Source organism: Rhinolophus sinicus, chromosome 2 (genome assembly GCF_057876585.1).
Source record: "Rhinolophus sinicus isolate RSI-liver-muscle chromosome 2, RSI-T2T, whole genome shotgun sequence".
Lineage (NCBI taxonomy): Eukaryota > Metazoa > Chordata > Mammalia > Chiroptera > Rhinolophidae > Rhinolophus > Rhinolophus sinicus.
In genome coordinates this window covers 119,004,168-119,024,446 of record NC_142502.1, presented here as the reverse complement: position 1 = coordinate 119,024,446, position 20,279 = coordinate 119,004,168, and the positions used below count along the sequence as shown (strand labels likewise).

Genomic DNA, 20,279 nt, shown 5'->3' with positions numbered 1-20,279 from the left:
TGTCATTTTGCTTGACAGTGTCTCATAAGTACTTTAGGGTCTCTTCACTTTTCTTCGTGCTTTTTTCTTTTTGCTCTTCTGACTCAATAATTTTAAATGATTTGTCTTCAAGTTCTCTGATTGTTTCTTCTGTTTGATTAAGTCTGATGTTGAACCCCTCTCGTGAATTTTCAATCTATTGCATTCTTCAGCTCTAGGATTTCTGTTTAGTTCTTTTTTTTATAGTTTCTGTCTTTTCATTGATATTCTTTTTTTTTCTTTTTCTTTATTTGTTTTCATTGATATTCTTATTTTATTCATGCATTTTGTGATTTCATTAAGCTGTCTTTCTGTGTTCTCTTTTAGCTCATTACACATCTTCAAGATGATTATTTGAATTCTTTGTCAGGTAATTCATAGATATCTGTTTTTTAGGGTTAATTTCTTGAGATTTACTTTGTTCCTTTAATGGGCCATGTTTCTCTGTATCTTTGTATGTATTGGGATCTTATGTTGAGATTTGGGCATTTGAACAAAACTGCCACTTCTCCTGTCTTTATAGATTTGCTTTGAAGAGAAAAACTTTCACCAATTAGTCTAGCTATAAATTCAGGGGACCTCTCAAATCATTTATGGGGGAAACAACCTCTGTGGTCTTTATCATGCACTTTCCCAGTTAAAGAGGGTTGTGTCTATTTTTCCCTCAGGAACTTATAATTTCTTGTTCACTTTAGTGTCTGTCTACCAGACTGCGATCTCTCTGGTACTGTAGGAAGCAGTGGTACTTACCTTGTTATGAACATCTCCCAATGTGGTATTCAAAGTATACTGCATTTTCCATTAGTACTCTGAGTCTAGTGAGACAGAAATGCTTTAATTTCAAATTTCTTATTTCATTGTGGTATTTCTAATCCACGGATGAGTTTTTATTGGTGTAAATTTAAGTTTGAATTGGTGTGGTATGTATTAAAATTGTGTTTTTACTGGTCCTTCACAAATGGACAGGAGCCAGGTGGCCTCTTGAGGCTGTCAGTTATACCAAATCTCTTAACATAGCTGATAAATTTGAGGGTTTTTAAAATTTTTTACATAGAATCACAATACTGACTTTTTGTACTAGTTTACTTTTTGCATATCTGTACATGTTGTTTGTTTTTAAAAATATTTTCTTGATTCATACCCAGACTTCCTCCACAGGAATCAAAGATTATTGCTCAGGTGTGATAAAACAGAATATGCACCATGTTTTCATAGAGTTGATGAATTAGAAAGGTTACAAAGTCCAAATACATTATTGTAATTCTCTACTCAAATGGAAATTATCTTGAATAGGTCAATAATATGATATGCTAATCACTGTTTCAAAACACTTGAGGGGAAAGGTCAAGTTAAGGCCAGTTTGAGTTGATCTGTTTGGGGCTAGGGTTACATAACCAAAAGGTATAGATTGGTTTTGCTTGCCAAGGCTGTGTAGGTGGTTTGGAGGAAAGTAAGAGGTAGCCACTTGAATGCAAGGTCAAAAGTCCAAGAGCCATGGGCTGAGCTCAGGCCCACTCCCCCTGAGTTGTTTATCTAAAGCAGCAGTGTAGAACATAGATTTTGGTGTCCTGGGGAGTGGTGGTGTGAAGGGGAAAACAGGAACACAGCCACAGAAGGCATCACATACAGATCAGGGCCTGCAGATCCTTGCTGTACCCAATTTCAAGGAGGTGAGCTTAGAGATATAAGTTATAAAGGACAGGTTTTAGACTGGACACATGCAGTGGGAGCCAAGTGGGAGGCAATAGTCAGCTTAGGGCTCTATCTACTTCAGAACATACTAACAATAGGAATGGTGTAGCCATTAAGTAGACTATTGTTAAACTTCACTTGATCATTGATGGAGAATGACCAACATCTTGTCAGTCTGGGCTGGTTTCAGGTCAGGGACAGGGTTGTGAAGTCTTTAGTTAGATTATTATGATGGACACCTGTGTTGAGACTGTAGCAGGAATAGGAAGGGAGAGGCTCTATTTTGAGCAGTTAAAAGCCCAGGATTTGGAGCCACTGGAGTTGTGTTTGAAACTACACGTTAGTATTTCCCATCTGAATGACTTACGTAATACCTTTTAACTTTAGTTTTGGTTTTCTCATTGGGTTAATAATGCCACACTCAAAGGATTTTTGTAAAAATAAAAGGTCTTGTCTGATAGCTCTTTCTTTGATTATAAAAATGTTTTATATTATGCACTGTCCAAATGATAGCCCCTAGTCACATACAGCAACTGAACACTTAAAATTTGGCTGCTGCAAATGAGGAACTGAAATTTAATTTTGTTTAATTCTAATTAATTTAAATAGCCACATGTGTCTAGTACCTACTGTATTTGATAGCACAGCTATAGATGACAGCTGTTATAGGGACTACTTAGAATATAAAAAGTAAGCTTTTTAGAATTTTCTTGAGTGGTGTATTCCTTCAGTTACTTATTTTTGAGCATGTATATGCTGTTTGGCGTGCAATGAAGTATATAGCAATGTCCCTATCTTGGAGAAAAATAAACAAAACAAAATTTATTAAGCACAAGAAAGACTATAATATACTTTAATCTTAATTTAAAAAAAAGAGTTATACCAAGTGTAGTGGATTCAGAAGAGCAAAAGATCTCTTCAGGAATAGGAGGGATGGGAGGGATGGAGGGCACGTGCTGGTTAGTGACGCCTGTTACATGTTTTGGTAGAAAGAAAGGAAAGACAATTTCAGGTGGAAGCACAATGAAAATGAAACTCATAGCGTAGGAACCTGCAGGATGTGATCAGGGCTCAGTGAATCACAGGGTAATTTGCTGAAGTGTGGAGGTGATTTAGAAGATGAAATCAAGCTGGAAAGTTGGTTTGGAGGATGTGATCAACTAGCATATGGTTACAGCTGTCTTGGAATTCATGGCTAAAAAGTTTGAGATTTATCTTTCAGGTAGTAAAATTCAGAATCGTTGAAGAACTTAGAGCTAAAGAGAAATATAAGCAGAGTTTTGTTGTAGGAAAATAACTTTGGCAGTTGTGTGATGAACAGAGAAATGAGTTGGGAAGCTCACAGTAGTCTAGACAAGTGGAAATATGTTTCTGAACCAGAAGCGTGGCTATAGAAATGAGATTCACAGAGGTAAAACTGACAGATAGTGCTAACATATTACAATATGATCGTGGAGGCATTGAAGGGAGGTGCGTCAAGAAGTGACTCCAGGACTGAATTGTAGCACTGGTTGTGGGTGGGAAACAGAGTCCAGTTAAGTACATAGGTTGTGGTGAGAGATAGGAATAAATATAGTAACAACCTTGAAGTGAAGATTTCATGGGGAAAAGGAGTCACTTGATGGTTACTTGGCTACCAAGAAATTGCTGGATGAAATAGTCACTATTTACACATTTCAGTGCTGCATTTAAAAGTTATCTTGAACCAACTCTTAATCTGAAAATTTTAGTGTATTCTTATGTGAGAACTGAAGCATTTTTAATATGTTAACAAGCACACAATCTGTAGAAAACTTGAGTATAATGATAATTAGCAACGATGCCATGTTTGTAACTAATAATTTGTTGAACCTCCTTCCCTCCACATCACCATCCTACATCGCCCCCAAGCTCTGCTAGCTCTATCGCTTTTTTTAGAGTGAACAAAAGCAAATACAATAAACAACTAATCTGGATCCAACATCATGTAGTCTGAGTAATAAAACTTTTGTTGATTATTACCCAGAAATAATAAACTAAAATATTTTGTTTTCTTCCTTACTAGAATTGGAAGTGGAAAGTTAGACTGGTATTAGCCATTTTCTTCTTGTAGTCTTCATCAAATCTCTCATTCTGAGCCACAGTAAAGTGATGTTTCCAGTCTCCAACTTCCCCTGAAACAGACATGCGGGAGAGTCAGTAGCTGTTGGAGGAATTTGTATTTCTCTATTCTTCTGTTTTTGTGTGATGATTTCTACTCCACTGTCTAGAAGGGACCATATTGGACACATCATTTCTCTTCCTAGCCTATCACTTTCTCATCCTGAGGGGAAGAGGAATTCTTGTCTGATTTGTGAGACAGGGAGAGCCTATGAAGGGCTTGCTGGTCTTTTTCTCCTGTCCTCTTGCATATCACAGCATGGTATATACGTAAACCAATGGCTTCCATGCTGTGGATGGACCAAGAGAGGCTTGTTTCTGGGAGAACTCAAGGTACAGTTTTGAGGAAGAAAGTAAAAAATATCCCCTCAGTTGTTCAATTTCAATCCCTCTTACCTTTCTCAGGTTGCTTTTTCTCCATAGCACTTACCATTATCTATTACTCTGTGTATTCTTTATTTTGTTTATGGCTAGAACATAATTTCCATGATGGAAGGGATTTTTGTGTATTTTCTTCACTGCTCTGAACATTACCTAGAACAGTGCCTGGCACATTATGGCCCCTCAGTAAGTATTTTTGAATGAATGAATGTAAATGATAGCATAGAACCATCTATAAAATGGATTCTTTGGTCCATCTGAATTAATTCTGTGTATTTTCACTTTATCAGCCAGAATCTGGAGGAAATGAGGATAAAGGGTTGGATTTAGACACCAAGCCTCACTCTCCAATTGTGGCTAAAACATTGTTTTCATTTCATCTGTGAAATGAAGTCATACTTCTTTTCCTGGAATCATTCATTATAGACCTTATTTTTCTTATCCATACAAAAGAAAAATCCCCTAAGACTCTGAACTATTGGGCAGTCCTTATAAGATTGTGACTAAAAGAAAACACAAATACCTTTTCTCATGAATGGAGAAATAGAGTGGTTCATGATTTCAGTAGGAATTGACGAATAGTTTGCCATTGGATTTTGCTTCATAATGTCAAATGAAGTGTGATGGATAATTTTATCTAGAACTTCATCATCTAGGTTCTTTCCAATGAATTCTGCCAGCTTTCGAATTTCATGCTTTGGGTTCTATGATCAGAGTGAAAAGAAAAGTGAAGATTTGACATAAAACAGTTTTAAAAGACTATTAAATGAATTAATAACAGTAATCAGTAACATGTGAGTTAAAATTAAACAAAAAATCTTATCTCACAAATACTCAACTTTCCAGAAATGACTAATTTTAACATGACAACCTACATTTTAAAATTTTTGTTAATTAGAATTATTAAGCTTTTATTGCTTTAAGATGGTAGCACTGACTAGTGTCAGTGAAGCATTCACCTCATGATACGCAGTGCCTGGAGACTGTTCCACTAAAGAAAAGTGTCAAGACTTATTTCCAAATGTCCTGCTCAAGTCAGTATGGGAGGTGTCTTGGTCAGCTAAATGTCTAACAGGGTGAGTCCATAGACTAATAATAAGAACAAAGATATTGCAGAAGTGTAGGGGCAGAAAATTTAAGACTTGACCAAAAGGAGGCTGTCTCTTGTTTTTGACATTGTTAGAAATGCCCCCAGATATTGCTGTGGTGGCAGGAGGGTGGGAGAGGATTTTTTTGTACTCATGAGGCACCTAAGAGGTACCCATGACTAAGAACTCTAGTGCCCAGCATATCCAGGTTTGTAGGTGTCTCTGACAGGAACTCAGTTCCAACATAGCCACTGTTTTCTCATCAGAGGGACACACAAGCCCGGGAAGCTGTGGCTGTGGGAAGTACCGTAGCTTTAGAAAAAATGGTAGGGGAAGGAAAGTGGAAAAGTTTACCCACAGCTATCTTCTGCTTTAAAATGGACTGTTGTTTAAAAAGTGTGGATGTCAAAAGGACTTAGTAAATTTTTTTCTAATCTGCCTCCTCGGGCAAGGGAATCAAAAGGAAAAATAAACAAATGGGACTATATCAAACTAAAAAGTTTTGCACAGCAAAGGAAACCATCAAGAAAATGAAAAGAGGGCCGACCTGGTGGCTCAGGTGGTTGGATCACCGTGCTCCTAATGCCGAGGTTGCCGGTTTGATTCCCACATGGGCCAGTGAGCTGTGCCCTCTACAGCTAAGATTGTGAACAATGGCTCTCCCTGGAGCTGGGCTGCCGTGAGCAGCTGGAGGTCGGCATGAGCTGCTGTGGGCTACCGTACTGCTGCTGACTGCTGTGTGTGGCCATGGGCTACCGTGTGCTGCCATGAGTGGCCGGCAGCCATCATGAGTGGCCGGCAGCCATCGTGAGTGGCCAGCAGTCGGCGAGAGCTGCCCTAAACTGCTGTGAGCCGACAACCGGCGACCGACTGCCTCAGCTGGGGGAAAGCGCAAAGCTCGTAATACCAGCATGGGCCAGGAAGCTGTGTCCTACACAACTAGACTGAGAAACAAGGGCTTGAGTCGGAATGGGGAAGGGGGGAGGCGGAAAAAGGGGGGGAAAAGGTTAAAAAGTAAACATGAGAACATTGTTGATTTCAACATAGTTCAAAAGTAACTTCTCAAATAAAGAACACATGACCTTCTTAAAAAAAAAAGAAAATGAAAAGACAGACTATTGAATGGAAGAAGATACTCACCAATGATACTGTCTGATAAGGGGTTGTATCCAAAATTTATAAAGAACTCACACAACACAACACCAAAGTAATAATCAATCTGATTAAAAAATTGGCAGAGGACCTGAACAGACATTTCTCCAAAGAGGACATACATATGGCCAATAAAAATATAAAAAGATGTTGAACGTCACTAATTATCAGAGAAATTCAAATTAAAATCACAATGAGATATCACCTCACACCTGTCAGGATCGCTATTATCAATAAGTCAAGAAACAAGTGTTGGCAATGATGTGAAGAAAAGGGAACTCTTGTGAAGTGTTGGTAGAATTGCAAATTGGTGCAGCTGCTATGGAAAACATTATGGAAGTTTCTCAAAAACTTAAAAATAGAACTACTTTGTGACCAAGCAATTCCACTCTGGGTATTTATCTGAAGAAATCCAAAACACTAATTCAAAAAGATATGTGCACCCTGTGTTCACTGCAGCACTATTTACAATCGCCAAGATATGGAAGCAACCTAAGCACCCATCAATAGACGAATGGATAAAGAAGAGATAGTACATGTATACAATGAAATATTACTTGGCCATAAAAAAGAATGACTTCTTACCATTTTCAACAACATGGATGGACCTAAAGGGTGTATTATGTTAAGTGAAATAAGTCAGGCTGAGAAAGACAAATACTATATGATCTCACTTATATGTGGAATCTAAAGAACAAAATAAATGAACAAACAAAACAGAAATAGACTCATAGATACAGAGAACAAACTGATGCTTGCCAGAGGGGAGGGAGGTAGGGGAGCTGGGTGAAGGGATTAAGAAACCCAAATTGGTAGTTACAATATAGTCACAGGGATGTAAGTACAGCATAGGGAATATAGTTAATAATGTGCAACATGTATGTGTAGTGCCAGCTGGGTACTAGGCTAATCGGGGAAATCACTGCATAAATTATATAAGTACCTAACCACTACATTATACACTTGAGACTAATAAAAAATAATATTGAATGTCAAATGTAACTGAAAAAATAATTTTAAGAAAAGAACTCATAGATATAGGGAACAGATTGGTGGTTCCAGGAGGTGTGTGTGTATGGAGGGGTTTTGTGTGAAATGGGTGATGGGGGTTAAAAGGTACAAACTTTCGTTTATAAAATAAGTAAATCCTGGGGATGCAATGTACAACACAATGACTATAGTTAATAATGCTGTATTTTATATTTTCAAATTGCTAAGAGACTAGAGCTTAGAAGTTCTCATCTCAAGGAAAAAAAATTAACTATATGTGGTTATGGATATTAACTAGACTTACTGAGGTGATCATTTTGCAATGTATGCAAATATCAAATCATCATGTTGTACCTGAAACTAATATAATGGTATATGTCAATTATATCTCAATTAATCTTTGATATTTTATAGAAACAACTGGAAAATCCCCAGCTATGATTGAACCTAAAAGAAGTGCATCGAAAGTAATGTGCACACAACCCCCCTAGAAATTTTGTAAAACTGAATCTTCTGGTTTAGCAGGCCTGATGTGGGCTCTGAGAGGCCATGCAACTTGTCTGTGAAGCACCTTTTGAGTACCACGGCTTTCAATTATAAATTAAAAAACAGAGACTGGAATTCTTCATAGATCTCTGTATTCGGTAGAGTCACAGCAAATACTGAGTAGGTTATCATTTACAACAAACTCCTGTGAACATCATTTCATTTAGTCCTGACAACAGATCTTGGAGGAGTATACTATACCACTTTCTTTTTAAATTTGAGGAAACTGATTAAGTTTTAAGATATTAAGTGTCTTGACCAAGAATAATTGCCAGTAGGCAATAAAGCCAGAATTTGAATTCAAGAATTCTGACTCTAAATCATTAGTATTTTTTATTACACCATAATTTCTTAAACTGTTTCTTGAAACTGATGTTCCTCAAGTACTAATGAAAAAGATGGAAATGTGTCAAAAAAATTTTCCCTTCTAAACAGAATTTTAAAATAAATATGCAAGGGTTAAAAAGAGACCATTCACATTTTGCCACACTCTGCCTATAAGGAAAAGGTGTACCATACCCTGGGGCACCAGGAAGTTTCAGGTGAAACTATGTCATATATAAATTCATGATATACCATGTACATTTTGATGCATAGACAGCTGTAGCCAATGAAATGCAGCAATTTTCTGTTCCTTATTTCAATCTGTGAGTCCCTGATGGGTCCATACATTATGACTTGGAGTATTTTATGATCAAATGGAAACACATCACTGCCCTCACCATCTTCAGGTCCTCATAGAAGACGTAGAGAATGCGGTGTTGGTCTTTGGCTTCCCACCATCCTTTCACATGGTCATACCAAGAACCCCAGCATACTGCAAGATGGGATGAGAAACAGGGCAATGAGTCATAGAAGTCCAACCAACAAATATTCCACTGCAAAGAGAATTCCCGAATGTCACATTAATGATTCATTCTCATTAAAGATGGCAGAGCTCTGGCTGTTCTAAGGAAATTATTCTTTCTTTTTAGAGTATTTGAGTATAGAGTATTTTGGAAAAGGACAGAATTAAAGCTGAATTCTCTTACCTTTACCAGCCAGAAAACTCTCAAAATACTCTTCCCAGGTTCCTGGAGCAGGAAGTGATTTATTCATCCTATGGAAATGGTAATAAGATACCATATTGTCCTTGGGATTTCTTGCTACATAGATTATCTGGGAATGGTGGGAGGAGGGGAAGAAGTACAAACAAGATTAGACCTCTATATAGCTAATACCCAGACAAATTATGTTATGGTGGGTACATTTTGTACAGATGAATATTTCTGATACTTCATTTTTGTGATCTTGGCCATTTGTGGGAGGATTCATATCAGTTTGCATATTGATTATTGTGAAGAGGTGGACTCTTTTTTTTCTTTAACAATAAGTGAAGTGCTTTAAGAGGAAATTGATTAGAGACCACTCTAAGATCATTCTAAGTTGTACAACTCTGAATTCCTTTTGCTCTTTACCTTACAGTTTTTCTCTAGGAAGGATGGTGGCAGCAACTGGATGGGAAGATGTGTTTTCAGGTTCCGTGGTGAGGGCATTGCATTAGCTTGTTCCAAACCTGTAAAATTGATTTTTATTGCTTTCCACTATTTTTCTCTATTTGCTTTAAAATATGTCTGCTTTCATTATTCTACCTTAGGAACAATTGAACAATTCAAAGCGCTGTAAGAGCACTATAACTATCTGTAGAACTGATCTAAGAGACTATGTCTAATCTATTAATTATTTTTTTGGTTAGAACAATTTTTAACCGTAACAAACAATAAACCAAATAAATAAGAACCTAACAAGTTCAAGCCTTTTTACCCTGAAATTACTTAGGCTTATCTTTGTGGAGTAAAATTAATTTCTAATTGGAGAATCAAAACTTAACTTATTTTTATATGAAGAGTAACTCCATTAGGCAATGTCTGGAGTACAGCAATGACTAGACGTAGTTTTAAAAAGACAAAGTCACAACATCCATCAGTAATTGTTTGAATGCGTAGACTAAGAGGGCTATTGGATAGTAAAAATGCTACGTACCATATTTTGCCATGTATATACCACTTTTTTGCCCAAATTTGTGAGGGAAAAAATGAGGGTGTACATTATACATGGGTAGTACTAATTCAGTATCTACGTAAATATATTTAATTCTTTTATTTATGCGTATGATTTAAAAGTGTAACTCTAGAAATCAATAACAATATCCGTATGTGAAATAACACTCTGGAATACGATAATCAGTTTTGTTGAATTTACGATGAACTTGCAGCGACAGAGAGTTCTGGCCTTCAATGATGCATAAATATCGTAAATTTGTTACTGGTACATAAAATTTCTTGTACCTTGTATCTATTCTTGTGTTTTGCAATTATTTGTTACATAAAATTACTTGTACCATAATATATTAAAAAATAAATGCTAAAATTCCTTTATAATACAAAAAACAAGTACCTAAATGTAAACAAACAAAAATTTGAGTTAAAAATTAAAATGAAAGATTTTTTTCCCCTGTAAGTTTGAGCCAAAAACGTGAGTATTTGGACATTATACACAGAAAAATACGGTATATAGTATTTAGGACTATAGTCGGTATGGCTATTCCATACTCACCACATGCTACGGATGGGATCATCAGTTCGATGAAAGGAAATCGTATATGAGTAGGTGCTCGGAGACCTTTGTCAACATCACCGTCATTTAGTATCAAGTCCACTATCTCCTGAGTCCATGTTGTTCCTTATTCCACATGGAAGATGAAGATGCATAGATATTTAGTATACTGTATTCCTTAAAATATGATCAAATACTTGCTAGAACATCTATGTAAATTAAAAAAATTTTTTTATGAGTTTATTTGAGCCAAACTGACCACATACGCTAGAACAAGATCTCAAATACTCCCCATCTATGTGAATTTTAAAGCTAGGTTTATAATGGAACTCCAAAAATATCATTCTTTATAGCTTGTTTTATCATAGAAGGATTTTTTTATTAAAAGACTATAATTTGAAGTGAACATTATATTGATACATATACAGTATATTTTGTGTGTGTCACAGCCATTAATTTGTATTGTTATCCTATTGATTTAGCTGCATTGTTCTTTAGAAAGGTAGTGCTTAAGAAGTACTGAGAGACTTTTGAGGGCTTCTTAAGGCTGCTGAGGTGAGATCAGCATTGAAGAACCAAAGCTTCAGGAATTCTTCCCCAAATCAGCCAGGGGATCCCCTTTCTAGCTTATGCACACAAAGCAGCTTTTCACAAGATCTGCAGTGAGGAACTGCATTGGTTTCAAACAACTCAACAAATCTAGCCCTTTTATTCTTGGCTATTTGAGTTACTCTGTTCTGAGGAAGTAAAACAAAAAAAATAATGTACGTCACAGGAATAAATTCTTAGAATTTGTAGGTCATTTTAACATTTTTGGTGTAGTTTCAGTTTCCACAAGTCATTTGTCTTAGCCATATCACTCTGCACAGTAAACAATTTTCCACTCAAACCCAGATGAATTTCTTTATTTCATTATTAAAGCCTCTTTCCCACTTACCTTCCTACCCCTTTCTTCACCTTGCCCTCTCCCCTTCCACTTACCTGCTTTAGGATAGGTAGAAATAAGCAGATCATCAGGCTTGGCTTGGAAGTTCCAGATCTGATCCCAGATGGCACAGGTAGTGATGGGCTGAAGAATTCCCTTCACATAGTCCGCAGCTAGGCGCTCTGTTCCATCAAATTTGAAACCCTCCATTTTGTTTAAGGCCATTAGTGTCAGAAATCAGAGTACTATTCCAGATAAAATGTTACCTTTCAGTCAGCACAAAGTTGTATTCTTGATATCATACAGACAATGCAAAACTCAGACTGCAAGCCCTTCCTAGGACAGCCTGCTAATGGCTGGAAATCAAGGAAAGCTAGCTATAGACCCACTGGGTCAAGTTCCAGGGAGCAAGGAATTATTGTTTAGTACTTTGTACACAGGCGTTTCCCTAAAGAGCTCCACCCCTCCCCCTTGGCCAGACTGTTACATAATGCCGCCAGGGCACTCACCAATCCAGGCAGCCGTGTCATGTTCTTACTCAGTCCTGCTCTTCTGTATTGGTTTAACAAGAGTTAGTGCCAGGTTTCATTTTTGTGTTCAAAAAACAATTCGCACTTTTACTGATTGTTTCTTCTGGGAAATTTAAACTAAGTAAAACGTTGGAGGGAATTTGTTGGTGGAATTACAAATTGCAACACAAATAACTTCTCAGAAAGGCTGAAGGGAAATATCTGTGGGCTGTTAATAATGAGGTCCTAGTTTTGAATCTCCCAGCACAAATATCCGAGAGGGTCAGCTTTGTGTTACTTTAAGAGTAAAATAAACTCTGTTTAACATCAAGAGAAATAGGAATCTCTTCACAGCTATTAAAACATATGTCTCAAAAGCAAAATGCGTGCCGAAACTGTGGAGTTACAGAAGTTGGTGGTTGTGTTAGGACATATCCCGTTTTCTTCTTTCTTCTTGGAGTTCACTTCCCAGGCTCATGCTAGAGTCCCCTGTCAGCATTGTTTTCTTAAAAGCCTTGGAGTTTGTTTATCCTGCTTGCTCTTTTCCTTGGGACCATTCCTGACTCCTGCCTGAGTTTCTTTTTCTCCTGGTTAAGGAGAAAACCTCTTCTCTGCTGAAACAAGGCCAGATTCCTTCTAATTTTGAACTGCTAAGTACTACAAGGTCACCCCTCCTCCAGTTTTTCTCTTTTTGTGATATAATAAAGAATAAATGTGGTCTTTGTCTCTGATTCCTGGCACAGAGTTTCAAAGACCCTTGGCAGTTCCTGAGTGATTGGAGTGGCTTTGTTTATTCATAATGACTCCATTTTGACCATATGCTAATGAAGTGACCCCTGGTGGGCCCTTAGATAGTTTCAGAGTTGGGTCTGGCTACATCAGAAACATCAAGCACGTGATTAGTTGCCGTCCCCAACGTCCAGGGAGAGGAGAGGGGCTAGTGACTGAGTTCAATCCTGTGACCAATGTGATAAGACCCCAGTAAAACTCTGGACACTGATGCTCAGGGGAGCTTCCTGGTCTGTGAACACAGTGATGTTGTTGGAGATGGTATGGCCAGATTCCAAGAGGAAAGGGCCTGGGAGCTCTGTGCTCCCTCTCCTCCAAGATCTTGACCTGTGTACCTCTGCCATTTGACTGTTCCTAGTCTTCATCCATTATGATAAAACTGTGATTGTAAGTGTAGTGCTTTCAGTGAGTTCTGTGGATTATTCTAGTAAAATTTTAAACCTAAATGAGTCATGAGAACCTTCAAATTTATAGCTGGTGAGTCAGAAGTGCAGATTTTCCCAAAACTTGTGGCTGGCATCTGACGTGGTACAGCCCTGTGAAAGACTTTGCCCTTAACTCGTGGGGTGTGCACTAACTCCAGGTAGTTAGTGTCAGAATTGAATGGAGTTGTGAGATTGGTGTTGGAATACTTCTATTGCCCTCAGCAACCCTCAGTGGCTTTCTCAGAATCCATTCTGTTCCCAGCAGTCAGGAATTTCACTTCTTGCTTAAATCTCTTACCATCCAAACCTTTACAGAATCCCACGAGGACCTCATGTAGAGGCCTCTGCCTGTACCCCAAATTATGCCACACTTACTGCCTCTCACAGGGCAGCAACCAAAAAGGCCTTTGTCTATCCTGGCAAGGACCAGGCTCCCTCCTGCACTGTTGACACTGCTTTTCTTTTTCCTGGTGTTCTCTTTGGCTCTTGCATGTCTGGTTCTTTAGCATCCTTCAAGTCGTCTTTAACGTGTTCCTTAAATATCCCCTTTCTGGAGGGGGCTTCTCTTAACTTCAGTGTCTTCTGAAGTAGATTCCAATATCCTTGCTTATGGCACTTTCCCTTTGTTTAGAGTAGCTACTGTGTTTCCCCGAAAATAAGACCTAGCCGGACAATCAGCTCTAACGCGTCTTTTGGAGCAAAAATTAATATAAAACCCGGTCTTATATTATATTATATTATACCCAGTATTATATTATATTATATTATATTATATTATATTATATTATATTATATTATATTATATTATATTATATTATATTATATTATATTATACTATATATTATATAGACCCGGTCTTATAGTAAAATAATACCAGGTCTTATATTAATTTTTGCTCCAAAAAACACATTAGAGCCGATTGTCCGGCTAGGTCTTAGTTTTGGGGAACCATGATATCAAATTTTTCTTTTGTTTTGTTTTGTCTAATTGAGGTAACATTGGTTTATAGCATTATATAAGTTTCAGGTGTCCAACATTATAATTCAACATCTGTATATACTACATTGTGCTCACCACCAAAAGACTAGTTTCTATCATCGTACAGTTGACCCCCTTACCTGTTTTGCACTTCCTCCATCCCCCTTCCCCTCTGATCTGTCCTCTATGAGTTTATTTGTTTGTTCACTTGTTTTACTTTTTAAAAAATATACCATGTATGTGAAATCATACAGTATTTGTCTTTTTTCCATCGGACTTACTTCATGTAGCATAATACCCTTAGGGTCCATCCATGTTGTTGCCAATGGCAGGATTTCATCTTTTTTATGGCTGAGTAGTATTCCATTGTGTATATACCTCTTTCTTACTCGGTCATCCGTCTATGGACACTTAGGTTGTTTCCATATCTTGGCTATTGTAAATAGTGCTGCAATGAACATAAGTGCACACATATATCTTTTCAAATTACTGTTTTTATATTCTTTGGATAAATGTTCAGAAGTGGAATAGTTGGGCCATATGGTAGTTCTATTATTAATTTTTGAGGAATCTCCATACTGGTTTCCCTGGTGGCTGTACAGCAGGTCATTTCATTATAAAATTGATGAGATTCCATAGGAACTTAACTCTTATTTATATCAATTAGCGTATGGTAAAATGGGTTTCATTATACGTTATTTCCCTTAAAGTTGAAGAACCTATCAATGATGTTAAGCTAGGACTTACTGTACTAATTTACATCCTTATCAACAGTGTACAAGAGTTCCTTTTCTCCATATCCTCTACAGCGCTTGTTTTTTTTTTTTTTTTTTTTTTTTTGATAATAGCTTTTCTAATGGGTATGAGGTGATATCTCTTTATGTCTTTGATTTGCATATCCCTAATAATTAGTGATGTTAAACATCTTTTCATGTGTCTGTTGGCCATCTGCATGTCTTCTTTGAAAAACTGTCTATTCAGATCCTTTGCCCATTTTTAAACGAAGTTGTGTGTTTTTTTGTTGTTGAGATATATGCTTTCTTCATATATTTTAGATATTAACCCCTTATCAGATGCATGATTTGCAAATATCTCCTCCCATTCAGTAGGTTACCTCTTTGTTTTGTTGATGGTTTCCTTTGCTGTGCAGAAGCTTTTTAGTTTGATGTAGTCTCTTTTGTTTTTGTTTAGTTTTTTTGCTTTGTTTTCCTTGCTGTTGGAGTCAAATCCACAAAAACATCACTAAAACAAATGTTAAGGAGCTTGCTGCCTCTATTTTCTTCTATGCTTTTCATGCTTTTGGGCCTTATGGTTCAAGTCTTTAATCTATTTTTAGTTCATTTTTATGTATAGTGTAAGACAGTGGTCTAGTTTCACTCTTTTGCATGTGGCTGTCCAGTCTTCCTAACACCATTTATTGAAGAGACTTTCCTTTCGCCATTGTATGTTCTTGGCTCCTTTGTCATAAATTAGTAGTCCCTATATGTATGTGTTTGTTTCTGGACTCCTGATTCTGTTCCATTAATTGATTCTGTTCCACAGTTGTCTGTTTTCTGTCAATAGCATACTGTTTAGTTACTATAGCTTTGTAGTATAGTTTGAAATCAGGGAGTGTGGTAACTCTGGCTTTGTTCTTTTTTTCTCAGGATTGCTTTGGCTATTCAGGGTGTTTTTCAGTTCTATGCAAATTTCAAGATTTGTTGTTGTTATTTTTCTATTTCTGTGAAAAATGCTGGTGGGATTTTGATAGGGATTGCATTGACTCTGTAGATTGCTTTAGGTAACATCGACATTTTAACACTGCCACTTCTTCCTTTCCATGGGCGTGGAATGCCTTTCCATTTCTTTGTGCCTTCTTCAATTACTTTCAACAATGTCTTACAATTTTCAGTGTACAGATTTTTTACCTCCTTGGTTAAATTTATTCCCAGATATTTTATTCTTTTTGTTGCAATTATAAATGGGATTGCTTTTTAATTTTTTTATCTGGTTTTTTGCTGTTAGTGTATAGAAACACAACAGGTTTTTATGTATTGATTTTATACACTGAAAATTTCCTGTGTTCATTATTTCTAATAGTTTTTTGTTTGAGTATTTTTGTGGTCTTTAGGGTTTTCTAAATATAAAATTATGTCATCCACAAATAATGACAGCTTTACATCTTGCTTTCCAATTTGGATGCCTTTTGTTTCTTTTCTTGCCAGATTGCATTAGCTAGGTCTTTCAATAGTATCTGGAATAATAGTGGTGTGGGTGGGCATTCTTGTCTTGTTCCTGATCTTAGAGGAAAAGCTTTCAGTTTTTCACCATTGAGTATGATACTAGTTAGGGGTTTGTCATGTGTGGCCTTTATTATCTTGAGGTACGTTCCTTCTATACCCATTTTATTGAGTTTTTAAATCATAAATGCATGTTCAATCTTGTAAAACACTTTTTTTCTGCATATATTGAGAAGATTATATGATTTTTAAACTTCATTTTGTTAATGTGGTGTATTATCTTGATTGATTTATGGATATTGAATCATCCTTGCATCCCTGGAGTAAATCCCAGTTGATCATATGGTATGATACTTTTAATGTATTGTATTCAATTTACTAGTATTTTGTGAGGATTTTTACATCTCTGTTCATCAGAGATATTGGCCTATAATTTTCTTTTTTATGTTTTTCTTGTGTGGTTTTGTTATTAGAATAATGTTGGGCTTATAAAATGAATTAAGAAGCATTCTGTCCCCTTCAAATTTTTGGAAGCGTTTTAGGATAGGTGTTAAATCTCCTTTGAATATTTGTTAGAATCCACCAGTGAAGCTGTCTTATCCTAGACTTTTGTTATTTGGGAGGTTTTTGGTTCTGTTTTGATCTCCTTACTAGTGAACTATCTATTAAGATTTTCTAATTTTTTCATAATTCTGTTTTGGAAGGTTGTATGATTCTTAGAATTTACTCATTTTCTCTATATTTTCTAATTTTTTGGCACATAGCTGTTTATAGTAGTCTCTTATAATCCTTTGTATTTCTGTGGTATTCATTATAACTTCTCTTTCATTTCTGATTTTAGTTATTTGAGCCTTTTCTCTTTATTTCTTAGTGAGTCTAGCTAAAGGTTTATAATTTTTGTTATTGTTTCAAAGAACCAGCTCTTAGTTTCATTGATTTTTTTTCTCTTGTCTTTTTAGTCTCTATTTCATTTATTTCTGCTCTGATTTTTATTATTGTCTTCCTTCTGCTGACTTAGGGCTTAGTTTGTTCTTCTTTTCTAGTTCCTTTAGGTGCAAGACTAGATTATTTGAAATTTTTTTTTGTTTCTTGAAATAAGCCTATATTGTTATAAGCTTTCTTCTTAATACTACTTTTCCTGAATCTCATAGTATGTGGTATGTTGTATTTTCATTTATGTATATATCTATGTATCTTTTTTTAATTTGATTTTCTCATTGACCCAATAGTTGTTTGGTAGCATGTTGTTTATACTCCACGTATTTGTGATTTTCCCAGTTTTCTTGTTTCTTGATTTTTAGTTTCAAACCTTTGTGGTCAGAAAAGATTCTTGCTATGATTTCAATCTTAAACTTATTGAAACTTGTTTTATGCCTCAACATATGGCCCAGTCCTTGAGAATGTTTCATGTGCACTTGAGAAAAACGTGTATTCTGTTGCTTTTGGATAGAATATTATATATTCTACATGTATGCATATGTATATATACATATATGTGTGTGTGTGTGTGTATATATATATATATATATATATATATATTTATATATTAAGTCTTCTGCTCTAATGATGTCATTTAAGACCACCTTTTCTTGTTTTTCTGTCTGGATAATTTATGCATTGATGCAAGTGGGGTGTTAAAGTCCTCTACTAATATTGAGTTGCTGTCAATTTTTTTCTTTTAAGTCTGCTAATATTTGCTTTATATATTTTGATGCTCCTATGATGGGTGCATATATATTGATAAATATTTATGTCATATTGATGTATTGTCCCCTTTTATCATTACATAATGTCCATCTTTGTCTCTTTTTACAGTTTTTGTCTTAAAGTCTGTTTTGTCTGATATAAGCATGGCTACACCCACTTTCTTTTGGCTACTGTTTACTTGGAGTATCATCTTCCATTTTACTTTAAACGTATGTTTGTCTTTAGAGCTGAGATGAATTTCCTGCAGGCAGCATATAGTTGTGTCTTGTTTTATAATCTGTCCAGCCACTCTGTGTGTTTTGGTGAGTTCATTCCAGTTACATTTAGGGTAATTATTGATATATGAGGGCTTACTGCTGCAATTTTATCTTTTGTTTTCTTCTTTGTCTTTATCTCCATTGTTTTTTTCTCTTGTTTCTCTGTGCCATTTTAGCTTAGTGGTTTTCTAGGATGTATTTCTGTTTCCTCTTATTTTATGTTTTGTGTCTTGGTTCTCATTTTATGTTTTGTGGTTACCATGTGGTTTGTATAAAACGTCTCATAAATTAAGTCCTTTTTTCTGTGATAGTGTCTTATCTTTATTTGCCTATATAAGTTCTGTCCCTTTCTTCTTCCCCTTTTTTGTTTTTGCCATCATAAATTATGCCTTTTTATGCTGTTAATTCATTACCAAATTGAACTAGCTATAGTTATTTTTAGTGTTTTTGTTTTTCTTTAACCTTTATGCTAAACTTTAGTGATTAACACTGTATTATTAAATAGCTTTGCAGTTTTCTGATTATGTCTATTTAATACATTACTCAAAGATTCATGTAATTTTACTTTTTTGTTTTTGGTAGAACTCCTTTAAACATTTCTTGTAAGGCAGGTCTTGTGCTGGTAAACTCCCTCAGCTTTTGTTTGTCAGGGAAAGCCTTTATTTCTCCTTTATATCTGAAAGATAACTGCTGGGTAGAATATTTTGGGCTGGTAGTTTTTATCTTTCAATATTTTGAATATGCCCTTCCACTCTCTCTTGGCTTATAGACTTTCTGCTGAGAAATCTGCTGATAGCCTAATGTGGGTATCTTTGTAAGTTACTGTCTTTTTTCTCCTGGATATCTTTAAATTTTTTTATCGTCGACTTTTGACAGTTTTAATATGTCTTAGAGAAGGTCCTTTTGAACTGAAATAATAATTAGGTATTCTAATAGGCTCATGGATTTGCATATCTAGTTCTTTTCCTATGTATAGGAAGTTGTCAGCTATTACTTCTTTAAATAAGCTTACTGCTCCCTTTTCCTTCTCTTCTCCTTCTGGAATACTCATTCTTATGTTACTTGTTTCTAATAGAGTTGGATAGTTCTTAGATTTTCTTCATTGTTTTTTAGGTCTTAGTTATCATTCCTCTTCACCTGAATGATTTCTAGATATCTATCTTTGAGCTCACTAATTCTCTCTTCCATATGGTCTGCTCTTTTTTCAGTGTTTTTAAATGAATTCTTTATGTCATTTATTGCGTTTGTCAGCTCCAGAATTTCTATTTGGTCCCTTTATGGAGTTCCTTTTTCTTTTTCTTTTTTTTAAATTTTATTGGGGAACAGTGTATTTTTCCAGGACCCATCAGATCCAAGTCAAGTTGTTGTTTTCAATCTCGTTATGTAGGGCGCAGCTCGCTGGCCCATGTGGGAATTGAACCAGCGACCTTGGTGTTATGAATACTGCACTATAACCAACTGAGCCAACTGGCCACCCTTAGAGTTTCATTGTTTTAATAAAGTACTCCTGTTCATTAATTTTATTCCTGAGCTCATTGAATGTTCTGAATTTTCTTTTAGCTCATTGAGTTTCTTCAGGACAGCTACTTTGAATTCTCTATCTGGTAGATAACAATCTTTCAGGACTTTAAGTTTAGTTTCTGGAGAATTCTCATTTTCTTTTTGTGTTACTGTGTTACTGTAACTTTTCATGGTGCTTGATTAATTCTTCTTCTGTCAACCCATTTGAAGTAGCAAATACCTTTCTAACTTGTCTCCAGTTATATCCCAGAGCTAGTGCTTTGAGAGCAAGTGCATTTGCCAGTGGCATAGCTGGTGCCCTTGCTGTCACTACTTGTACCTCTGGTGCCTTGCTGCTGTCAGTGCTAC

General features: G+C 36.0%; 1 protein-coding gene across 1 annotated transcript; it reads right to left on the bottom strand.

Moving 5' to 3' along the window:
* Nucleotides 1-2,549: 2,549 nt before the first annotated feature.
* On the bottom strand, nt 2,550-11,978 carry LOC109458246 (sulfotransferase 1C4). The gene is made up of 7 exons (XM_019751702.3): nt 11,583-11,978; nt 10,602-10,727; nt 9,464-9,561; nt 9,038-9,164; nt 8,729-8,823; nt 4,754-4,934; nt 2,550-3,863 (listed from the first exon to the last, which is right to left on the bottom strand). Exons 1-7 carry the CDS (start codon nt 11,749-11,751, stop codon nt 3,751-3,753), a joined length of 909 nt encoding a protein of 302 aa, XP_019607261.1. The 5' UTR covers nt 11,752-11,978; the 3' UTR covers nt 2,550-3,750.
* Between the last annotated feature and the right edge of the window lie 8,301 nt (nt 11,979-20,279).